At 45.3% G+C, this 23,199-nt stretch overlaps 1 protein-coding gene and 1 long non-coding RNA gene across 3 annotated transcripts; both read left to right on the top strand.

The window, feature by feature from the left end:
• Nucleotides 1-2,745: 2,745 nt before the first annotated feature.
• Nucleotides 2,746-7,009, top strand: LOC135972600 (uncharacterized). The gene is made up of 2 exons (XR_010589088.1): nucleotides 2,746-3,125; nucleotides 4,729-7,009. It is a non-coding gene; the product is annotated as an uncharacterized LOC135972600 (long non-coding RNA).
• Nucleotides 7,010-8,945: 1,936 nt separating this feature from the next.
• On the top strand, nucleotides 8,946-21,847 carry HNRNPUL2 (heterogeneous nuclear ribonucleoprotein U like 2). Of its 2 annotated transcripts, XM_005289264.5 has the most exons (14): nucleotides 8,949-9,571; nucleotides 12,257-12,392; nucleotides 12,662-12,735; nucleotides 13,323-13,462; nucleotides 15,257-15,347; nucleotides 15,522-15,634; nucleotides 16,232-16,495; nucleotides 16,729-16,851; nucleotides 17,269-17,397; nucleotides 17,561-17,729; nucleotides 17,977-18,177; nucleotides 19,575-19,651; nucleotides 20,372-20,479; nucleotides 21,000-21,847. In XM_005289264.5, the coding sequence occupies exons 1-14, from the start codon at nucleotides 8,980-8,982 to the stop codon at nucleotides 21,066-21,068; spliced, it is 2,286 nt and encodes a 761-aa protein (XP_005289321.1). In that variant the 5' UTR covers nucleotides 8,949-8,979; the 3' UTR covers nucleotides 21,069-21,847. The 2 variants fall into 2 exon arrangements, with proteins under 2 accessions (XP_065407236.1, XP_005289321.1); XM_065551164.1 differs by lacking the exon at nucleotides 17,977-18,177 and having other exon boundaries at nucleotides 8,946-9,571; nucleotides 21,000-21,274.
• Nucleotides 21,848-23,199: the final 1,352 nt, after the last annotated feature.

The following is a 23,199-nucleotide window of genomic DNA, read 5'->3' as shown; positions in this document are numbered from 1 at the left end:
CCGCAAGTGTAGCCAAGGCCTTACTCTTGTTTTTAAATGAAAGCAGAGATTCTCATGACTCCTGGAGCAGAGGCTTAAGTAACACCAACTATTGCATGAGTTGCAACATTGGGTTAGAAAATGTTTTTCCTTCTGCAAAGTGACACTATCAACTTACATATCACATTGATGTTTTGTTGCTGTTGTTACAAGCAACACCTAAGTATGGAAGGGGAAAATTTGTCGATTGAAAAATATGTTTGCTTTGTATATTTGATGATTATTATTTATTTTGTATTATCATAACAGCTAGGAGCCACAATCATGAACCAGGACCCCATTGTGATAGGTGCTGTACAAACACAGAATAGAGACGGTCCCTGCCACAAAGAGCTTGCAATCTAAGTATAAAGCAAGAGACAAGAATTGAATACAGACAGATGAGAGAACATTGAGGAAACAATGAGACAATACTGGTAGTCTGTGGCATCAGCATACCAGCTGCCTCGCATTTGTTTCATGCGTGATCTCTTTCCCTATAATCAGTTTTCAGGTTTGTTTGTATTTCATAAAACAACAAAGAGAGATGAAATCTTGGGAGCTGGCAAAAAAGGTAGATGTGTGATGTGGTATATTGAAAACTGTACTGAAATACCTTGAAATGTTCATGGGGTTTTCCTGTGCTGCACACAGACTGGGGGCTCTGTTAGAGAAGTGATCTGGGCCTAGCAGCAGCCAGTTTGCAGACAGAAACCCTAGAGTAAGGTGGGGTGAGTTTTGCCTTTCTGTTTTAGGAAGCAGCCTGCTTTGTCTCACAATGTTTTGGGGTTCTTGTGTGTTACCATTCTGAATTCTAAGAAATAATGTAGTGTGACATTACAACCTTCCAGAAAGAGTATTTATGTTTTTATCTAACTTCTCGGTATGACAGTAACATAACAAAATGTGGTTGTGAAACCACACAAATTGGCAGGGGACACTTGGGTCCATAGAGCACCTAAAACTCTTGTAATTACTTGTCTGAAACTGAGTAGATTTCAAAGGACCAATAGCTCTTAAAGTCTCTCTTGTCTATCCACAATAGGGACCAGTGCAAAATTATTTCCTTCACTATATTCACGAATGCTTAAGGTCAGATCACAGCAATAGGGCTCCCATTTCTTGTCTTGGAAGACCAGGCCTGAGCCTCAGTCTTCTCACTGTCTCTAAATTTGTCCTGATATTCAGCTTATTTCCCTTTGCGCCATCCCAGCCTGTTACTTCTTGTTATGCCCCTTTTACCCAGAACAATCTCCGTCCTCTGCATTTATGACCTTCAAATACAAATGTAGGGTTGCCAGTGTGGCCAATCTCCACGGTTTATAAATAATGATTCAGCCCTTGAAAAACTCATTAAATTGTCTTAAAATAATGAAATTGATACTGGAAAACTGCATCCAGTATCTTGTTATTTTTAAGACAATTTAATATTTTTGAAGGCTGAATCATTATTTTTAAACCCTGGGGTTGGAAACCCTACATTTGTATTTGAAGGTCATAAATGCAGAGGATGGAGATATAGTTCATGGGTTAAAGAGGGATAAGGTAAAAGGGTCCATGATGTAAAAAGGATGTTGGAAAATTGGAGAGGATGAAGAAAAGAGCCACAAAAATTATGCAAGGACCAGAGAATATGGCTTACAGTGAGAGATTTAAAGAGTTCAATCTGTTTAGCTTCTCAAAAAGAAGGTTGAGAGGTGACTTGATTGCAGTGTATAAATAGCTTCATAGTGAGAAAATACTAGAGGGCTCTTTAATCTTGTGGAGAAAGCCAGAAGAAGAACCCAATGGTTCACATTCTGACTACATCTGGAACACATTTCCAAGCTTTTGTCACCCATTGGTTCCTGAACCAGTCCATATTTTATGGTTAAGCTAAAGTGTATCTTTTAGAAAGAGACTTTAAAGGCTTCAAGTGATGGAGACCCCACTACATCCCTAGTGAAATTTAATTCCCCTCCCTGTTAACACTGTGCACAGTATTTCTAGTCTGAATTTGTCCAACTTCAGCAACACAGCCACTGAATCTTGTTCTGCCTTTGTCCATGAGATTAAAGAGCCTTCTGCCCAGTGATTTCCCTACACCCCCCCTGAATTTTCCCAACACCCCCCCCCCCAATTTTGTGAACTAGTTACATGCCAATTTAGTGTTTGGAAATTTGAATTGAAACGTTAATACATTTAATACTTTAAAAGCATATACAGTGTATGATAAAATACATGTATCTGAAAAAAGTATAATAGATTTGAAAAGTATGAACATAGACTAGCTTCCTTATACAGCTGTTGTTTTTTATGACAGTGTCAGTGCATTCATTTCGGTGATGATGGCCAACCTAATAATTTCAAATGATGATTTGTAAGCGAAGTCTAAATGAGCTCTCCCTGACAGCTAGTGATGAGCTGGGGCTGGAGGGAAAGGCTTCAGGACCAGATTTTTATTTACATTCACACCTAATCTACCTAGGTATCCAGCAAACATAACTGTGTGGCCCAAGTGATAGATTTTGGTTGGGGTTGGGTTACAAATCACTTGAATGCGGGGGGGGGGGGGGGGGGGGAGAGGATGAAATGTTGTTGTTCTTATTGTATGAGTAAAGGGCAGTAGAACTGTACTGAGCCTGTGCTGATTGAGGGCATCGAGAGGGTGGGGACCTGTCCCTCTCCACTGTTTAAAGACAGAGCTGATTAGTCTCCATAGATAGTCTTTTGTTCTGTTAAGTGACCACTGCAGCTGAAATCACTGAATCAAGTCTAAGTGCTTAGTCCTGCTGTGGTGACATTGTTTCTGTGGAAGAGACAGCCCAGACTGCACTAGCAGCGAGGTTCTCCCCCAAGAGCTCCGCTGAAATCACTGAGAGCTGGGTGGAACCTCAAGAGACCAACTCGCAGAGGTCACAGTGGCAGGTGGCAGCAGAAGGTGACTGCGCAGGGCCATTGGCAACAGAGTGGTGGAGTGTACGGTGGCACAACAAACAGCAGTGGCCAGAGCGAACAGTGAGCAGCTGGAGGAATGAGCAAGGTGCCTTCTTGCCCCCCACCTGGGAGGTGTACTCACGTGAAAGCACCTCTGAACTCTGAGTCTCCACTGACCAAGGACAACACTGGTGAGTGGGGTGCGGTGGAGGGAAAAGTGAGGGGCACGTTAAATAAACATTTGTTTGTTGGACTATATTTTAGTGACTTTGCTCCAGAATGCTAGATTTGTGACTGGGAATGGAAACTTATATAAATATGTTTCCTAGGAGGCCAAGATTTTTAAAATGCATTATCTTGAGAGGTCATTATGTTGGTGAGTTTCTGTACTAAACATTTTTATTATTATAATTAATTTTTACATAAGAATGGTCATACTGGGTCAGACCAAGGGTCCATATTGCCCAGTATCCTGTCTTCCGACAGTGGTCAAGGCCACGTGCTTCAGAGGGAATGAACAGAACAGGGAATCATCAAGTGAGCCATCCCCTGTTGCCCATTCCCAGCTTCTGGCAAACAGGAGAGGGACACTCAGAGCATGGTGTTGCATCCCTCCCCATCCTGGCTAATAGTCACTGATGGACCTATTCTCCAGGAATTTATCTAGTTCTTTTTTTAATCCTGTTATAGTTTTGGTCTTCACAGCATCCCCTGGCAAAGAGTTCCACGGGTTGATTTATGTTGTGTGAAGAAGTACTTCCTTTTGTTTTTTTAAAACCTGCTGCCTATCAATTTCATTGGGTGACTGCTAGTTCTTGTGTTATGTGAAGGATTAAATAACATTTCCTCATTCACTTTCTTCACACCAGTCAAGATTTTATAGACCTCTATCATATCCCCCCTTAGTCGTCTCTTTTCTAAGCTGAAAATTCCCAGTCATTTTAATCTCTCATCCTGTTTCATACCCCTAATCATTTTAGTTGCCCATCTCTGTACCTTTTCCAATTCCAATATATCTTTTTTGGGATGGGGTGACCAGATCTGCACACAGTATTCAAGGTGTGCACATACCATGGATTTACATAGAGGCAATATGATATTTTCTGTCTTATTATCTATCCCTTTCTTAATGATTCCCAACATTGTTTGCTTTTTTGACTGCCGCTGCATATTGAGTGGATGTTTTCAGAGAACTATCCACAATGACTCCAAGATCTTTCTTGAGTGTTAACAGCTAATTCAGACTCTATCATTTTGTATGGATAGTTGAGATTGTTTTCCAATGTGCATTACTTTGCATTTATCAACATTGAATTTCCTCTGCCATTTTGTTGCCCAGTCACCCAGTTTTGTGAGATCCCTTTGTAACTCTTTGCAGTCTGCCTGGGACTTAAGTATCTTGAATAGTTTTGTATCATCTGCAAATTTTGCCACCTCACTGTTTACCCATTTTTCCAGATCATTTATGAATATGTTGAACAGTAATGGTCCCAGTACTGACCACTCAGGGATACCACTATTTATCTCTCTCCATTCTGAAAACTGATAATTTATTCCTACCCTTTGTTTTCCATCTTTTAACCAGATCCTGATCCATGAGAGGACTTCCCTCTTATCTCATGAGGGCTTACTTTTCAAAAGTCAATTTAAACTAAATACTTTTTTTTAAATTTATATATTTTTAGAAATCTAGACCTGTTACGTGTTTTGGTGTAACTTGCATTATCCTTATGTTAAATTTGCATTATCCTATCAAAACATTTACTTTATTCATATCTCTTTTATATGTTGCAGGTCAAAGTGAAAATGAAAAGACAAAAAACCAATACAATAATTTTTCCACTCAAAGGCCTCAAAAACTAACCAAGGTGAAGAACACATCAAGAACCAAGAATATATCAACATGTCACCTGAAGGTTCAAGTGGTATATCTACATCCAACCAGCCCAAAGCACAAATACAGCTACCTATTGAAGAAACAGTGTCTCCAAAACCTAAAGGCAGTTCCCGATGTTTGTCGGTCAAAGTGTTCCCATTTATTGAAGTTACAAAAGATGGCTACTGGTGTTCCTCTTGCAAAAAAGCTTATGAAGAAGGAAAGCTTCCCAATGCTATAATTGGTAAAAGTGGAGGAGCTTGGTTTGTCAAACCGATCAGCAAAGCCAATGCTGACAAACTACGTGAAAAGGCTGCAAAACACCAGGCCTCTGGAGTGTATCAACATGCAGAAAGCCTTATAAGTCCACGTTCAAAGCCAATTTTAGAAGTACTTAATGAGGCTGTTAAGAATGCTGTAGACACAACACAGTTCATGCGAACAAACCTGGCTGTGGCAGCCTACTTTCTATTTAAGCAAGAGATACCACACACTACAAACTGGAGGCCAATGTTAAGTGCATTGTCACTTGTTCATCCTGAAGTTGAACACTGGTTCCGAACAAGACCAGCAAATGCTCACTATCTTTCTGCAAGAAACTCAACTGACTGGCTAGAAGCATGCGGTGCAACAGTGAAAGACTCAACAGTTGAAAAAGTGGAGAACTCTCTCACCACATTCAAAAAATTTGCATACATGGCTGATGAATGCACTGATGCAAATGGGCATCAAGTATTAAGTCATTGTGTATGTTATCTTGATGTCAGGGGTAGGCCAGTAGACGCATTTCTAGATGTTCAAGTTATAGAAGACACATCGGCTGCATCTGTGACAACCCACATCTTAGAAGAGTTAAATGCTTGTCAATTGGACCCGAAACAGATGGCTGCTTGTGCATTTGATGGAGCTGAAAACTTCTCTGGAAGACATGGTGGAGTACAAGCTTTGCTCAGAGAAAAGTGTAACCCTAATCTCTCCTATACACACTGCAGAGGCCATCTACTCCAACTAGCACTAGTACGAGCTGCAGAATCTTCAAAAGACATTTAAAAAAATATAAATTTAATGTCTTCATTATATTCTTTTTTCAGCAAGAGTCCAAAAAGACTGAATATCTTGGAAAATATAGAAGATACACTGGGACTGAAGTTCAAATTAGTCCAACCTGGGAAAAGCCGCTGACTTTCTCATGAGCGATCCTTGGCTGTTGTCTTAAAATTACTCCAGACGTTATTACTGGCTTTGGAAAGTATCTACCAAGATGGGATGGATCTAAGTAGTGAGGCTGGTGGATTACTTTTGCTACTACATTCAGAGAAGACTATTGCCATTCTCTCTCTCGTAAGTCTACTGTTGAAACCACTTGGGTCATTAAACAATGCCATCCAGGCATCTGCTACAACAGTAGTAGATCTTTGTCCAGCAATAGAAGCAACATTTGGATCAAAGATCTATCCATTGAAAAAGTACTGGAAGAAGCAAAGACTTCAGTCCAGAAGTTGACTAATAAAGGCATTTATATTGAATCCTTAAGTGAAGAAGACAAGAAGTGTTTGTTAAGACAACTGAAAAAGTACACAGACTTGATTCTTTAAAATCTACATCAGCGACTTCTAGATACTACTCAACCTCTACATAGGTTTTACAGATGCCTGTCCTATAAAACACCAACAGTTGAGTGGAGTGAAGCACTACCAGCAATGGGGCTGCCATGTGATTAGGACAGAATAGAGAATTTGAACACAGAGTGGAAAATAATACGACGAATAAATGAAGATTTGACTTCAACTTCTTTTTTATCATCACTAGTGGCTCGACCCGATCTTTGTGTTCTGTTCCCTGGGATGAAAGAAGTAGGAATTCATCTCTTGCAACTCCCAGTCACAACAGCTACAGTTGAGTGTTCTTTTTCATCGTTGAATAGAATTTTGTGTTCTGAAAGAAGTCGCCTTCTGCCTGATCATGTGAATGAACTAATGAGCATATCAACTGAAAGAATGGAAGTACCGAACACATGAGAAGCCACCAAAGATGAACGCATAGCATTCAATAAGTTAATTAACAGAGTTGTGCAAAATTATAACAAGAAACCAAGAAGGATGTAGATGTAGTGCTTCATAGAAGGCTTGAGTAGCCAACTTTAATTTGTGTGATGATTTTAAAACCTGAGTTAAATTTAATAAAATGGTCATGAAACATTTTCCAGTTTTTACTAGGGTGCCATACAGCCCACCTTCACCCTCACAATCTCACCCCTTAACGGCCCTGACACCCCCCCTATAAATTCGAACCCCCCCCCCCCAATTTCAATTCCTGGGTAAGCCACTGCTTCTGCCATCAAATATCTCTTCCCCATCTTTTCTCTAAAACGTATGCTCTTGTTTAAATGGCAATGAATTCAGGGAAGTTCTCTGGCCTGTTATGCTGGACAGGGCCGGCTTTAGGAAGTGCAGGGCCCAATTCGAACATTTTCGGCGGGGCCCCGGCAGGGATGACTAAAAACAAAAGAAAGAAAGAAAAAAAAAAAGAAAACCTGCTTCTATCACCCCGGCCCTTTAAATAGCCGAGGGAGCCCTGGGGAAGCGGTGGGCCTCCAGCGGCTATTTAAAGGGCTGGGGCGGTAGAAGCAAGGGGAGCCCTGGACTTTTTAAATAGCCCCCAGAGCCCCACAGCCCTACCCGAGGGCTCCAGAAGTGGGGCTCTGGTGGCAATGTAAAGGGCTTGGGGCTCCAGCCCCTGCTGGGAGCCCCAGGCCCTTTACATTGCCCCCTGGGGAAGCCACCCACCCCATACAGCATACCGGCAGCAGCGAGGGCACAGGGCCCTCTTAGGCGCGTGGTCCGATTCAGGGGAATCGCCTGAATTGGCCTAAAGCCGGCCCTGATGCTGGAGGTCAGACTAGATGACCGTGGTCCTGCCTGGCTATGAATCTATGCTGGTACTTACAGGCACTAGTTATGCACATGGCTTTGCCTACATGTGAAAGTTGCTCTGGGTTAAATTGTTTTTTAAACCATTTGACTTCACTGGATGCAAAATCCTGTGTGGATGCTCTTAGTTGGGATTAAGACCAGTTGATCTGGGTTTATTTTAAACCTCTTCCCAACTAGTTTACTAAACCCAAAAAAACAACTCCCAAAGCCCCTGGGTTTGGATTTTTCACACACCCCATCTAAGTTAAACCACGGCAGCTTTGCAGAGCAGGCCATCTGCTCATGTCTGGGGGGAAAGCAGATACGCTGGCGGGGGAGGGAACTGCCTCCCATCTTTGCGGGTAGCGATCCTGGGGTGGCGGTAATTGCTCCCATTATTTGGGGGGCAGATATCCTGGGGAAAGTGTGTGTGTGTGTGTGTGTGTATATATATATATATATATATATATATAGGGTGAGGTAAATGCCCCCAATACATTGGGGGTCAGGTACGCTGGGGTCGGATTCCTTTCTCCCAGCTCTTTCCTCTCAGACTCAGGTACTAAGACACAAAATGGCGACTGTATCGGCTGAAGCAGGGTGCGGGGCATTTGAGAGCTCATCGGCGACCACCCAATCAAAAGCAAGCCTTGCAGTTGCTAGGCAGCTTAGAGACCTCGGCTCTTTGGGATTGGAGAGAAATAGCCAAACAAAAAAATCAGCAGCCTCCCCGTACGGCTGGGCCCCAGAGGCCTCAAACACCCGCCTAAACCGATTGCTATGTACGTAGGCAGCGCGAGGGAGGCAGGGATTCAGGGGGAGGCTGCGCGTGCGCAGCTAAATGGTTAGATCGAAGACGCTGCATGCGGTTTTTACGGCGGCTGAGGGAAAACAATTGGAGTCTGCGCACAGCGTCAACGAGTGGGAAGGGCGCGTGCGCCTTTTCGGGCCCAGGCGATGTGCGCATGTGCAGTTGCGTGGGTTGTGGGGAGAATGCGCGTGCGTCGTGTCGGATTTCGGCGGCCGTTGGGGAACCCCGCCTGCATATTGGTGAGCCAAGGGGGCCGTTGGACTCTGCGCCTGCGCGACGGCGTGGGCGGCCTCGAGCCCGCGCTTGCGCAGTGAGCGGCCGAAGCGACGCTTGGAGGCTGCGCGTGCGCCTTGATGGGACTAGCCTCCCGCGCTTGCGCGGTGGTCTGTCCGTGCGGTGGGCGCGCTTGCGCTGTGCTGTAGCGAGGCGGCGGTGGGGTTCGGCGCATGCGCAGTAACGGCGCGGGCGGCCGAGGCGCTGGGTCGGTCGGAGTCTTTCGCTCGCTGCCTTGTCCCCCCCTTGCCATGGACGTGAAGCGTCTGAAGGTGACTGAGCTGCGGGCTGAGCTGGGTCGCCGTGGTCTCGACTCCCGTGGGCTGAAGGTGGAGCTTGCCCAGCGGCTACAGGAGGCCCTGGACGCCGAGATGCTGGCGGCCGGGCCCGAGGAGGGCGGCGCTGCTGGGGCCTGCTCTGGGGTGGAGCCGGGGCCTGCGGGGGGCCCGGTCGGAGCCCATCCGCGTGGGGAGGGCGACGACGACGAGGAGGACGAAGAGGAGGAGGAGGAGGAAGAAGAAGAAGAGGAGGAGGAGGACGAGGAGGCGCTGTTGGCTGACGAGGAGTCTACGCCGGCCTTGGGCGGGGAGGCCCAGCCTCAGCCCGGGCCCCAGGAAGAGGCGGCCCAGGCCCAGGCGCAGTCCCAGCCCGAGGGGAGCGACGGGGGCGGCATGAATGGAGCCGAGCAGCCGCAGGAGGAGGGGCCCAGCGGGGATGAGGCGGCGGCGGCCGAGGCTGAGACCAAAGAGGGGGGCGAGGAGCCCGGTATGGCCCCAGACAGGGTGGGGGGAACATCCACCGTAGGTGACTCCCGCCGATTCCTCCTCCCCACCACGGGGACCCCCGTAGGTCATGCCCCGCACATCATGGTCATCTCTCGAACATCCTGTTACTCTCTCCCACCCACCCGCGGGGAACCCCATGGGTCCTCGCATCCCCCGTTCCCTGCACATCCGGGTCCTATTCCACATCTTCCATGGAATTACCTTACCCTGCACATTCGTTCCCTTTATCCTACACATCCAGGCCCCTTCCGACATCTCTCATGGGGATCTCTTACCCCCACCAGTTTCTCTTTATCCTGCGTATCTGGGACTGTTCCCTTACCTCATATCTAAACACCCTACAGGATACCTCACCTTACCCCATGCATCCTGGTCCACTTTCCCCCAGATCTTTACTCCTATTTCCCCAATTCTTTTTCTCCAGTATCACTGCAGCAGGTATTTTGAGGAGCAGACCAGAGCATTGGGAGCTTCTAGTTTCTGACATGTTAGATAAATGGGTGTCTGTAAACCTGTGGCATAATATTTTAAATATTCCAAGTTCGTTTATACAATTTGTGGTACATATGCAGGATCAGAGGAAATCCATATAACTTTACAATTTGGATGGCACAAACTGCCCTGCCTCCTGAAAGGGCATTTCCAGGCTCAGTGATAACATCCCTGTATATAATTCACTATTGCACTTGTTCTGAACATCTCTTTGCATTGGCTTTTGATTCAGAAATCCTATGTCTTGTGCATGGGCTATAAACTCCAGAAGAGGGTTACAGGGTGTAAAGGTAAAGCCCTATCAGTACCAATGTAATAGCTTGACATTTCTCTTTATTGGTGTCGTTTTGGAATAAAATCCTAATCGGTTTTAAATTGAAAGTAGTTCCAGGTACCAGCACTTGTCACTAAGTCTGTTGTCAATTTTAGTGATGAGTGTTGGTACCTAAACACACTGTAAAATTTTTGCTGTCTCCCCATGAAATCTAAAGAAAAAAATAGAGAAAGAGGGAGGGAAACCGACTATAAACAAACCACTGTCAAAGGTCCATAGCAAACAAACAATTTTGCTAAACCTTTCATTGTTGTTGCAGGGTAGTTGTAGTGGTGCTGGTCTCAGGATATTAGAGAGACAAGAGTTCTTCAGGTCTATATAAGCTCGAAAGCTTGTCTCACCAACAGAAGTTGATCTAATAAAAGATACGATCTTGCCCACATTGTCTCTCTAATTTTTCTAAACTTATAGTCATCTTTGCTATTTCCCACAATAAAATATTGGGGGGGAGGGGGAGTTCAGTGCAAAGTTTTATATTTGAGAGACTTTCCAGGTTAATTACTAGCTGTTTGTCATTAATTGGTATGAATTTGTAAAATAGCAAATGAAAACAATACGTGATAGAAAGTATTGATTAATAAAAAGCTGAGCCTCATTTTGGCATCACCCCCTCTTTTCTGTTCCCTTATTTTGGTTTCCAAGATGTTTGGAGGAGGGGGAAGCCCATCTGACCATTAAAAAATAAATAAATAAGTTGGATTTTTTTTTTCTGGGTTCTGGTTTGCTTAGATTTATATTACTATTACAAGTACAGCTTCATTTTCTCTATAAAATATATGCATGTGGCTACAAACAGAGACCTTGAGCTTTCAAACACACATTTAATTTTACTACCAGGACCATCCTGTCCCATCCCATTTCCCCCTTGCCCCCTCTTGAATTAGGGGGACTCAAAGATAAGCACATGCATAAATATTTGCAGGATCCAAACCTGGGGGGAAAAAAACCTTAAAGCCCCAAAGTAGGAAAAATATAAAAATGCAAAATTAACAAAATTAGAATACATTAAAAACAAATCTTCTCATGGATTCTCCTGGCAAGACCAGACTGAAGAGGGTTGTTTCTCTGGTGGGAGCTTTACCTGCACTCTTTAGGGCATATCCATGTTCTCAGCTATTTGTAGGTGAAACGTGGGATATTAATACTGATACTTAGTGCTTATACGGCTCTCTTCATCCTCAGACAATTACAGATGTTACTAATTAACTAATGAACATTGAACCCAGGTTTTGGTATGCAAGTTAGAGAGAAACTGAATTCAAAATGTTTTGCTTCTAAGAACACTTTAGTTCTTCAATGCACATCTGTGTTACTGATTCAACTTCAAGTCTAGTCAGTTTTAAAACGTTAAAAATAGTTTCTGGTACTAAGCATACCCCTGAGTACATCTGTAAATTTTTGTTTTTATAAAATCCTATTTTGTTTCTGAAATGTTGTATTCTCCCAAGCTGCTGTGTGAAAGATGCACATGAGCAAAATGGGAAATAGCAAAACTGACTCTAATCAAATTACTGTAAAATGCACAAATTAAACATACTGAAATGCAGAATCTTCTGATTTTAGTGATCTTGGTTGTCACTTTACAATAGGTGGAAGTCAGGCAGAAGTGTAATTGTTAAGCTGATGGTGTCCCATTAACAGTTTTTGGGTTTTTTAAGTTTAATGAAATGACCAGACTTTTTATAGAATGTCCCTGAGACAGAAGCACTTTATAGGTGTAATCTTATTGCCAGGAGGACATGTCCGGCAGGTGGGACCTACAGGGCTTTGGTGTTGCATTCTTTAGGTTTTGTGTCGCTTTCAGTAAGGCTTGCTGACTTTTTCTTCTGTCCCTCACAGCGGACGAAGAGGATGAAGATAAATCAAAGCCAACAGGCTCAGATGGAGAGCGGCGAGGGGTTAAGAGACAACGTGAAGAAAAAGAAGAACATGGCCGTGCTTATTATGAATTCCGAGAGGAGGCTTACAATAGCCGGTGAGCAGAAGGGAATCTCTGGTCCTGGTTTTACTGGCAATCCAAGTCACTTCCCAGGCAATGAATGAAACTAGATTTGATCAGCTAGTTCTGGGATTAGACAGACATTGCATGTGGATGCAAGGAAAAGGATAGAATTTGGTTTGGGACTATAAGGCAGAATGTGTGTTCTTGTTTTATATTCTGTTGTTTTCCCTATTCTAAATTGTTCTTATTCCTGGATGTTCTTTGATATCTGATTGCTTGTTTCTTCTCTCACTCCTGCCTAGGTCTAAGTCTCCACCACCACCAGAAGAGGAACCGAGAGAGGAAGATGATGAAACTGTTGTGATCCTGGACACATGTATGTATAGGCCATGTGGTAGTTATTTGATGTATAGTAAATTTAAAGTACAGAGATTTAATTATTGGGTATATAATTTGAGAAACCAAGCATCATAGCTAATGGGGTGTGTGTCAGAATAACAGAGGCCACTCTACTCCTTCAGCCGCCACAGGATTTACAGGAGATTGTGTAAGTGGAACTCTCCAGCTGGAACATTTCTAATTTTTTTTATCTTTTGGGTGATATATGGGGGTACTTGGGTAAGTGCAGCATTAATGCAGTAGCACTAGAGCAGTGGTTTTCAGCCTGTGGTCTGCGGACTCTTGGGGGTTTGAAGAATATGTCTAAGATTTCCAAAGGTGTCCGCGCCACCATTCAACATTTTTTAGGAATCCGCAAATGAAAAAAGGTTGAAAACCACTACACTATAGCAACCTTTGGGCCTGCCTAGCGTTGGAACAGTGGCATGGTAGAAAACTGCCTTCTAACATGTCAGTTTCTATCTGGATATGAGCCAGACTATTACTGGTGCTTGTGGGGTCTAATGCTTTTTGAGTAAATCTGAAAAAGGAACTTAGAGTAAACTGATCTCTTCTTTCTGACAGATACATCTGATCTCCACTTCAAAGCAAGCAAGGACCGCTATGGAGGACAACCTCTCTTCTCAGAGAAGTTCCCCTCCCTTTGGTCTGGGGCAAGGAGCACCCATGGAGTGACAAAGGGGAAAGTCTGCTTTGAGGCAAAGGTGGGGCACTTGCTAGATGGATGTGCTGAGTCTGTATGTTGGGAAGTGGCATGTGTGTTCTGTTGGGTAACTGGCACTTTCAACACTGAATGAGATGTTGGGTTTGTGCTAGTCTAATTTAATCAGGAATGTAGTGTATTTAATTTAACGGATTGAAATGTAGAGCAGCTCATGGGGGTGGCGGGGTGTAACAAGGTCTGGATATGGTGCTGTGGTGATGAGAAGATCCTGCCCAGAGTGTTGAGAGAGGCAGTCTGTCAGAATTAACTCTTTGGCCTTGGCTCTGTTTAAAAATGCAAATGTAGACCTATTTTTTGTGGCAGTTAGAGCCAAATTTCTGATTAAAATTATGTAATTGTACCCTTTTGCTGCTTTGAATATAGAGATGGCCTGCAAATTCTTAGGGTTTTTTTCCCTGCTTTGAAATATCAGGATTATCAAGTCTGGGTTCCCTTAGTTTGCTGGAGGGCATCCAGAGGGGAGAGGGGGATGGGACGGGGAGGGGTTTGGTTGTTTTTGTGAGCCTTCTGTCCTTAATTGAAGGGTTATGGAGGGTTTAGTCTTTAGCAAAGATTTCCTTTCTTCCAACTGTTAATTATGCATCCCAATCATACAGGTATTCTCAAAGCAGAGTTGTAATCAGTCTAGATAAAACTCCCTTTACCTCTTTATTGCTCAGCTGTCAGTTTTTTATGATACTAACTCCACTAGCTCTTCATTCACAGCAGCCTCTGTCTAACCTAGTTGTAGATATCTAATGTATAAAAGCTTTTCTTAAACACCTTTCAGGCTGCTTTCATCCTACCTGGGGAAAATGAAAAGAGCACAACACTTACACTCACAGAAACTGAGCATTTAAATGTATGTCACAACAGATCTCTCTTGGTGGTGGAATTTCCCATATAAAGCAACTGTTTTATTGGGGGGGGGGGGGAATTCCCCACTGTTTCACCGATAGCTGCTCTGCCTTGGGTATTGGTGTGCCCATACACTGACAGGAATTAGTTTTGCATAGAATACATTCTTCCTTAGGTTTACCCTTATCACTTCAGTCTCCCATTTGAGAGAATTTCTAGTTGGTGGATCTCCTCTCTGATGGGAATAATCATGAGGATGCAGGTTGAGGCTCAGAATTTGGCAGTCTTGTTAAATGGGTTTCAGAACATAAATTTATTCATCCCAATTCTGAGACAGGCTGCCAAAATCTCTCACTCAAAATTGCAACACAAGTTTCTATGTGGTGCAGGTTCCCAGTGCTGTCTTCCACTCCTGCTACTGTCTCTGATCTTGTGAGATAATGGGTGGATGGAGACTGTAGAGCCTTATAAAGGGAAGCAAGTGAGTATAGTCCTACCAGTGCAGTCTCTAATCCAAGCAATAGCCCTGCCATGCAAGGATTGGCTGGGGGAGCATACCTTGGTCAGGTCTCTCACTAGGCTCTGCACCAAAGGAATAGACTATAGAAATATTGTTTGTTCTAAGCCTTGGGGAATCAACTTCTAAATGGCTGAGGTGATTTGGTGCTGCTGCTATGTAGTGACTGTTAGGGTATCTGACATGAATGCCTGTCTGCTGGAAGCAGATGAGATATGTATTTGAATAGGCTACAGAGAAAGTAGGGGAAATACCCCATTAACTCTGGCTTTGGTACAGAGATCTGTGACCTGCGCATGCCTCCAGCTCATGTAAATCCAGGTATGACTAGCACCTGGAGGAGGATTATAGTCTCGGAGAGGCCTGACTCTAGCTTTGCACACAACATGCTAAATGACTCCTTCTCTTTTATTTGTCTAGGTAACACAGAATCTCCCAGTGAAGGAAGGCAGTACGGAGGTCCCGCTTCTTCGGGTTGGATGGTCTGTGGATTTCTCTCGTTCCCAGCTAGGTAACTGAGCTCATTTTTCTGTTATGTTAGCTATGAGCTGGGGGAGGTTACAGAGCTGTTGAGCTGCTGCTGCTGCAGCCTGGGCTGGGATTTTCTAAGAGCTGCAGTGGGCAGTTTGGCTCAGCAGTGACACAGTTTGGGAAAACGTGTGTAATAGCTGCTGCTCTTTTCCAGGTGAGGATGAGTTTTCTTATGGCTATGATGGACGAGGGTTGAAGGCTGAAAATGGGCAGTTTGAAGAGTTTGGTCAGCCCTTTGGGGAGAATGATGTGATTAGTTGCTTTGCGGTAAGTGCTGTAGATCAGTGGTTCTCAATCAGGAGTCTGGGGCCCCCTGGGGGGGCCACGAGCAAGTTTTGGGGGGCCACCAAGCAAGGCCAGCATTAGTCTTGCTGGGGCCCAGGGCAGAAAGCTGACGTCCCAGCACCCTGGGGCTGAAGTCTGGCCCCTGAGCCCTGCCACCCAGGGCTGAAACCAAAGCCTAAGCATTATAGCTTTTTGGGAGCCCCTGTGGCATGGGGCCTCAGGCAGTTGTCCTGCTTGCTAGTCCCTAACTCCAGCCCTGGCTTTTATATGCAGAAAACCAGTTATTGTGGCACAGGTGGACCGTGGAGTTTTTATAGCGTGGGGGGGGGGGGTGTCTCTCCAAAAGAAAAAGGTTGAGAACCCCTGCTGTAGCTAAGGCCTGTGGTTGCCATCTCAGAGGGGCGGAGGAGGGGGAAGACTTCTATCCTTGCATCCAAAATATATGTGAAGTGGCTTTTCTCCTGTTCGTGCAGGAGCCTGCTGGGAGATGGATTTGGAGGAAAGACAATGAAGGGAGAAATAGTGGCCACCCCTCAAAACTTGCTGGTCACAGGACTCTTGTGTTCTTTGTTGTCACAGAACTTTGAGAGTGAAGAGGTGGAGCTGTCCTTCTCCAAGAATGGGGAGGAACTGGGAGTGGCCTTCCGGATCAGTAAAGAATCTCTCGCTGACAGAGCCCTCCTGCCACACGTGCTGTGCAAAAACTGTGTGGTTGAATTGAACTTCGGTCAGAAGGAGGAGCCCTTCTTCCCAATTCCTGAGGAATATGTGTTCATCCACGCCATCCCGGTTGAGGACCGAGTGCGCACGCCTCTTCCGCCCAAAACCACAGAGGAGTGTGAGGTAATGGGGTTTGTTCCAGACAGGCCTAGTTATTGCTTGTAAGGAGTCAACATGGCTGTGAGTTAGTGGCTGTGCTGCATGGCATATTGGTCTGTTTTTTTAAAGGAAAACTTGACGTACATATGGAAAGAGCCATTCCCTGCAAGGCATGGTGTTGACTGTTACTGTTTCTACTCAGATATTTAATCATTTCAGCTCTTTCTCCTCTAACCTCTGTGTGGTGCTTCCTGCAGGTACTGCTGATGGTTGGACTGCCAGGGTCTGGGAAGACCCAGTGGGCACAGAAGTACACCCAGGAAAATCAAGAGAAACGATACAACATCTTGGGAACAGAGACTGTTCTCTACCAGATGAGGGTAAGCCCTTCCCTTGGGTAGAGTGGTATCACTTAGAGCCTTCACTGGGCTGGGCTGGCTGGACAATCCTAGAAAGTATAGTGGCTTTATATCCCCTTGCCAATGTTCTGCTATAACTATGGCATTGCAGAAAATTGCTTAGTGGAGTAGTAAGGGGAGGGGACTCCTCTGATAACAGCAGAAAGGGGTGGGTTTTCCCCTCTTTTAAGGTCAATCTGTACATGATTCCAGGCTGAAGAAGGCTTCAGCTCCAGAGGGCAGAACTAGTGGCCGAGCTAGAGGAATTGCATTATGAGTTATCTCTGCACCAATAGCTTGTGTCTGACACCTGGTGCTAGAGATGGGTAACCACAGGGCTGGTAGAACACTGTGTATATCTGAAGAATCTCTTATTGATGTCCCTTTTCCTCTTGCCAGACAAAGGGCCTTGAGGATGAAGAGATGGATCCCAAGAGCCGAGACCTGTTAATCCAGCAAGCTGCCCAGTGCCTTAGCAAGCTGGTCCAGATTGCTCCCAGGGCAAAGAGAAACTACATTCTTGATCAGGTATTGTTACTAAATCCCAGTGACTTCCTGACCTGAGCAACTTTGACTTCAGGGCACGCTGAGCATGCTCCTCAGCTCATGTCCCATTCTGATTGGAGGGGATCCAGACTGGGCTGAGTTAGTGGCAGATGAATTTCTGAAACCCGTTTCTTTCCCCCCTCAGTGTAATGTGTATAACTCCGGCCAGCGACGGAAGCTGCTTGCCTTCAAGGGTTTCTCTCGCAAGGTGGTTGTGATTGTCCCCAATGAAGAAGACTGGAAGAAGAGGCTGGAGCTGAGGAAGGAGGTTGAGGGGGAGGATGTGCCTGAATCGGTGATGCTGGAAATGAAAGGTAGACAGGCTCAACCAAGCCTGTTGCATTGTGGTGCAGCATCTCTAACAATCTTTAAATAATTCAGAGAAACTAGCTAGTTCCAGACAGTCCTGGGCAGTGGTAGGAGCCCAGGTGCCCCTTTGGGGTGATGGGGTAGGAAGTCTATTAACCTCCTGAATCTCTTCTCTGCTGGGAAATAGGGTCTTGAGCCACTGAAAGCTGCCTTGATCTTGTGAACTCTCTTGCTGTTTCCATTTTAACGCAGCTAACTTCTCACTTCCGGAGAAGAGTGATTACTTAGATGAGGTGATGTATGAAGAGCTGGTGAAGGAGGAGGCCCAGCCACTGGTTACCAAATACAAGGAGGAGGCCAGAAAACTGCTCCCTCCATCTGAGAAACGGGCAAACCGTCGCAATAATCGCAACAAGCGCAACCGTCAGAACCGCAACCGTGGCCAGGGATATGGTGAGGCTCTGTAGGGGCTGGGCAGCACTGCCTCTCTGGTCTCTTTTGTATCTAAAGGCTCCTCTTGCCGTATTTTCTTGATGTCAAGGCAAACTGTAAGGATTCTGCTCCCTAGGTTTTGAAGAAGGGACTTGGGTCACTCAGTGCAGGCCTCAGCAAGAGAACAGAACTTTCTCACCACTCCAGCTTCTAGTTCTTTTCTCAAGCACCTCCCTTGCCCAGTTGCCCTCATGGTTTAACTTCCTCTTCCTTATTCAGAGCCTAAATTGTTCTTGTTTTGTGCCAACCGATGCTTTTGAAAATCTCAGCCCTCATAGTCATTTGCCTTTCAGTGAAACTTGGGCTCCCTCCGTGTCCTTAATTCTTACTGTCATGGCAGAAGTAACCATCTTAAATCTGTATTATAGAGTGCTCTGTTCCCATAAGCTTTTGTAACCTTCACTGGTGACAAAAAATTTTCTTAATTTGCATGTGTCCTTTCTACCCCAAGACTTTGTTACTAGTCTTAAATGTGCATTATTCTGCTGCAGCATCACAATGATGTAAGCTCTTGCTTGTCTCAACTCTCCAGTCTCCTGCTTGCAGACAGCTTCCCCCTGCTGCCTTATTTATCTGAATTGAGTTTCTTCCCATTGCCCCATCTCTCTCACCTTTCCAGAACATCCTGCAGTTTCTCTCTCCCTCTGCTTTCCACTTCTGACAATTCTAACTTGTTCAGTATCCCTGACAAACAACACCCAGTGTATGTTTTACTCCTGTAGGTTGTCAATATCTGTATGAATTAGTCCTAGTCATTCTATAGACTGCAGCAGAGCATTACTGGACATCTCTCCCTAGTGGGATGTTGTTCCATTAATGTTTATCCTCTGCTTATGGTGTGTTGCCTGTCTCATGCTATGCTTTTCCTATCCAAACACCATTCTTTCACTTTGCTTGGGAGCTACTGAGATTGGGATAAGTGGGGCTGCTGCTGGATTTTTCTGTCCTGTAACTTTATTGGAGGGTGTAAAATCTGGTATGGTCGGTTATACCAGAATCTTTGCTAGTTTTTCCTGACAGAATTTTTGTTTTTTCTTAATCTGTGGTTTCATTTCTCTCCTTCTGGCTCTAGCTGTTTTAACAGAAAAGTTAAACCTAGTCTAACCTTCTCCCTATAGAGTCCTGGTTTCTTCTGTACTGAATGTTTGCTGCTTTCACTCCCCAAAGGGGAAACATGCAACCAATAGGAAGTTACTGTGCTGACCTGTGATTAGAACGTCTGACAAAAGGAAGTTTTGCCTTCTGCCATGAGGGGATTGCAAGCCATGGGGCAGCTCAGGAACAGCCTGACTCTTGCTGATGTTTACGAGGTACTGCATCTGTAGCTTTGTCTGAGACCTTGCCTGTTTCCTTTCTAGTCGGTGGACAGCGCCGAGGTTATGACAATCGATCTTATGGACAGCAGCAGTACTGGGGGCAGCCTGGAAACAGAGGAGTGAGTGCATTAGTTCTGACTACTTCATACCAAATACAGGCAGGGGATATGGCGGTTGTTGTTGATTTTTCCTCTACAGGGAAAGAGGGAGTTTTGGGGTGATTCTTGCTCCATTTTCTTCCCAAGAGGAGGAGGAGATGATAATACCTAGCTCTTGTATGGTGATTCTTATCCATAGACCTCAGAGTACTTGACAAAGGAGGCCAGAAGCACAGAGGGGAAAGTGACTTGCCCAAGGACTCTGAGCATGCAGTTGTAGAACCAGGAATGGAACCCAGATGTTCTGAGTCTCAGTCCAGTGTTTTAGCCTCTAGGCCACACTTCCTCCCATGAGAAGGAGACTTTAAAAAATGTAACTTCTGTACTGATAGAGTCCTTCCTGGTAGCCTTTGGGATCCTTTGCACCATGCCTTACCTTTAAGCCACATCTTGTACTCAGGGTATTGGCAGCCGTCACGTGCTGCATCTTGGTGGCTGCCTGAACCTAGGTGGTCTAGTCCTGGCTGCCACTGATTTGCTGTTTCCCCATCTCTAAAACAGGGATATGCACCCACCTCTGTATAAAATGCTTTGAGATCTTTGGGTAGAAGAGACTATAGAACCCAATTATAGGAGGCTATGGGGTGCTGCCATAGGGTGGGGTTCTGCTTCCCACAGGACCATATCTTCCTACAGAGCACATTGTTTGGTGTGCTTAGGTAACCACCTCTGTTTTCACAGGGTTACCGTAACTTCTATGACCGGTACAGAGGGGACTATGATCGATTCTACGGACGCGAGTATGATTACAACAGATACCGAGATTACTACAGGCAGTACAACCGGGAGGTGAGTGACCACACACCACAGGGCAGTAATAATTCTAGGAGGGGCTTTTCAACCTTAAGAGTAGATGTCTTGTGAACACCTCACTCCCATTTCCTGTTGCCATGGTCCACCTGTAGAAGTATCATCCCAGCATCCCTGTAGCAACTATATCAACTTTCCACGTGGAAGAGTGGTATTAAGTGAGTGTTTGGTTGTTTTTACCTGTCCTATTGAACACAGTTCCTGTTACTGCTTCTCTTATGCATTGGCAACAAGGCTTGACAGCTCCTTCTTGTTCCAATCACTTTTAGAGGTCTCTTGAGTTTTCATTGCAATGAAGAGCCTGGTCACCTGTAGGAGCAGTGTGGAAGCAAGCAGGCTAAGTCAGAGTAGCATACTCATAGTCGAGAGCTGCTGTCTTAGGACATTTATGAAGGAGGACAGGGGGCTGGGTAGACGCTATAGCTGTATGGTTATAGGGGGAACATGGCCTTTCCAGCACAGTGCCCCTGGATACAAACTGCTTCTGTTTTCCTTCCAGTGGCAGAACTACTACCAAGACAGAGACCGATACTACAGGAACTACTACGGATACCAAGGATATCGGTGAAATCCCAGCCGTCTTCACCCTTCAGCCAAGAAGCTGAATCTGCGGAGGTGTCTGCAACTTCCCAAAACACAACCAATGGAAACAGGGCTGTTGGGGGGAGAGCGGCGGCGGGGGGAGGGGTGGGAGGAGGAAAAAAACTGTAAATTTTTTTTTTAAAAGTTTGTTGAAAAGAATATTGTCTTATTCTATAAAACATTTCAAACCTAGTTAGATATTTGTAATCAAAATGTTTGCGCAGAGAGTGCAGCACTTAGCGCTGCCTGGCCTGTACCCTGTGATTGGGCAGGAAAACCACGTACCCTTTAACAACTTTCTAGAGCAGCTGGACTGGCAGCCGGGCAGGGAGGTGCAGGGGTTTGCAAGATGCGCTCAGTGATGGGAACTGAACATGTAAGAACCTGGAGGTACAGATGAGTGAGAATAGAGGGGCCAGCATCCCCTGGGGGCAGAGGGAGGGTTGGGAGGGCAGGCAATATTAATTATTGACTGATCATTCACTTGCAAAACTAATTTCCTTCCAGATTATCATTTGCTGATCTAGCTTTGGGGTGATGTGTGGGGCTCTGCCCACAGTGATTCTGGAGTCTAGTGCTCTTCAATGACTGGTGGAGAAGGGATCGTTTCCACCTTGGAAAATCTGGCAGAGTTCCACGTTCCTGCTGTTGTCTCGTCTGGCAGTGCTGTGCTGGCTGGATGTAACGTATCCCTGGCCAAAGGCTGTGCTTTTTAGCCGAGCAGTTTGCTTCACCCCCCTGGCTATTAAATTTCCCTGAAAGCTTGTAAGTGGAATCATGAGCTGTTTTTTGGCAGAAGGAAGCACAGGAATTTAGTATGCCGGTCCCTAAATTCTCCGTCTTCCCTGGCCAAAGCAGACTGTCTTGGTGAGACTCTGTTCTCTTCCCCTCTCTCCCTCCCCCTCGCCCCGAGGCTAGCAGGCTTGGCCAGGTGCTGAATCATCTCTGTATAGTGTCTGTCCTCTTTAGTGGAAGAGAAGGAACATTTCTCAGGGTTTCTGCTGGATCTTTTCTTCATTAGAGCGTAATGTGTGTGTATATAGGCAACCCATGCAGTGTGTAACCTTCACCTGTGAGGAGATAGTGCTGAGAATAGCAACAATTTTATACCGTAAGAAGAGGGCACAGTTGTTAAAGTGCTCCTGTGGTTTTGATAAACTGGTAGAGCGTGTATATAGGAAACTAGGGAAGGCGATTGAGTGCAGTAGTGAACCAGCCTGAAGTGGGTGGGTGAGTGAGTGTGTGTGTGTGTCCGTCCTCCCCTCTCCTCCCCTCCCCATGGCTTGAAAACAATAGGGTTTTGACTTTGATACACTCTTTAGCTGTGAAGTCTAGTCCCACAAGAGGGGAAGGGGGTTCCTGAGGACACTATGTGAAGGAGGATCCCTTCAGTGCTTAGAGCGTGCTTCAGTATAAAATTTGGGTTGTCCTCAGTCTTCAGAATTTCTGTAAGATTGGGTGGGAGGAGGGGGCATAATTTCAGAAATTATTCCTTTCCCAGGCAAATAGTTGTGTGTTGGGGGGAGAAATGGGGGCAGCTACTTGTGTAGGGAGTGCATTCATGGCAGAAGTGGATATGGCTGGCTTGTATTTTTTGGGCGGGGGGTGGGGGATTTATTTTCCCATTATGAAATTTAGCATTGATCTTTACTTTTGTTTCATTCTCATCAGTTTGTCTCCCGCCCTGTGATTCTTCCCCCATCCTTCTTTCCCAGTGAGGACAGGATACCCTCTTAGGAAGTGAATTGTAAATACTCTTGGTTCTGGTCCTATAGCCTTGGATTTGGCTAGGGAGCTAATTATGTCCAGTCCCCCTGTTCCTTTCCTTCCCTGCTTGAAGATTATCTTCTACTCTCTGTGATTTGCTGTTTGAAATACAAACATTTTAATTTGTTTTAAAAATTGAATTTTTTTATTCTCTGCCTACCATTGCAAGCTGCCCTGTCTCCAATGCCCATTGTCACATCCCAGCCCAGACTAAACCCCTCCATCCAGACCAGGACATGGTGAGACATGGCTCTGCCAGCACCAGAGAGCACAGGTAACAGGTTGCTGGGATCTCCCAGCCCTGTGCCACTTCCCAATGCAAGAACTAGTGAGAAGCAGAGTTCTACTGT

The sequence above is a fragment of the Chrysemys picta genome, chromosome 7, assembly GCF_011386835.1.
Source record: "Chrysemys picta bellii isolate R12L10 chromosome 7, ASM1138683v2, whole genome shotgun sequence".
Classification (NCBI taxonomy): domain Eukaryota; kingdom Metazoa; phylum Chordata; order Testudines; family Emydidae; genus Chrysemys; species Chrysemys picta.
The sequence above is the reverse complement of the archived record's forward strand: the minus strand, read 5'-3'. Positions and strand labels throughout refer to the sequence as shown.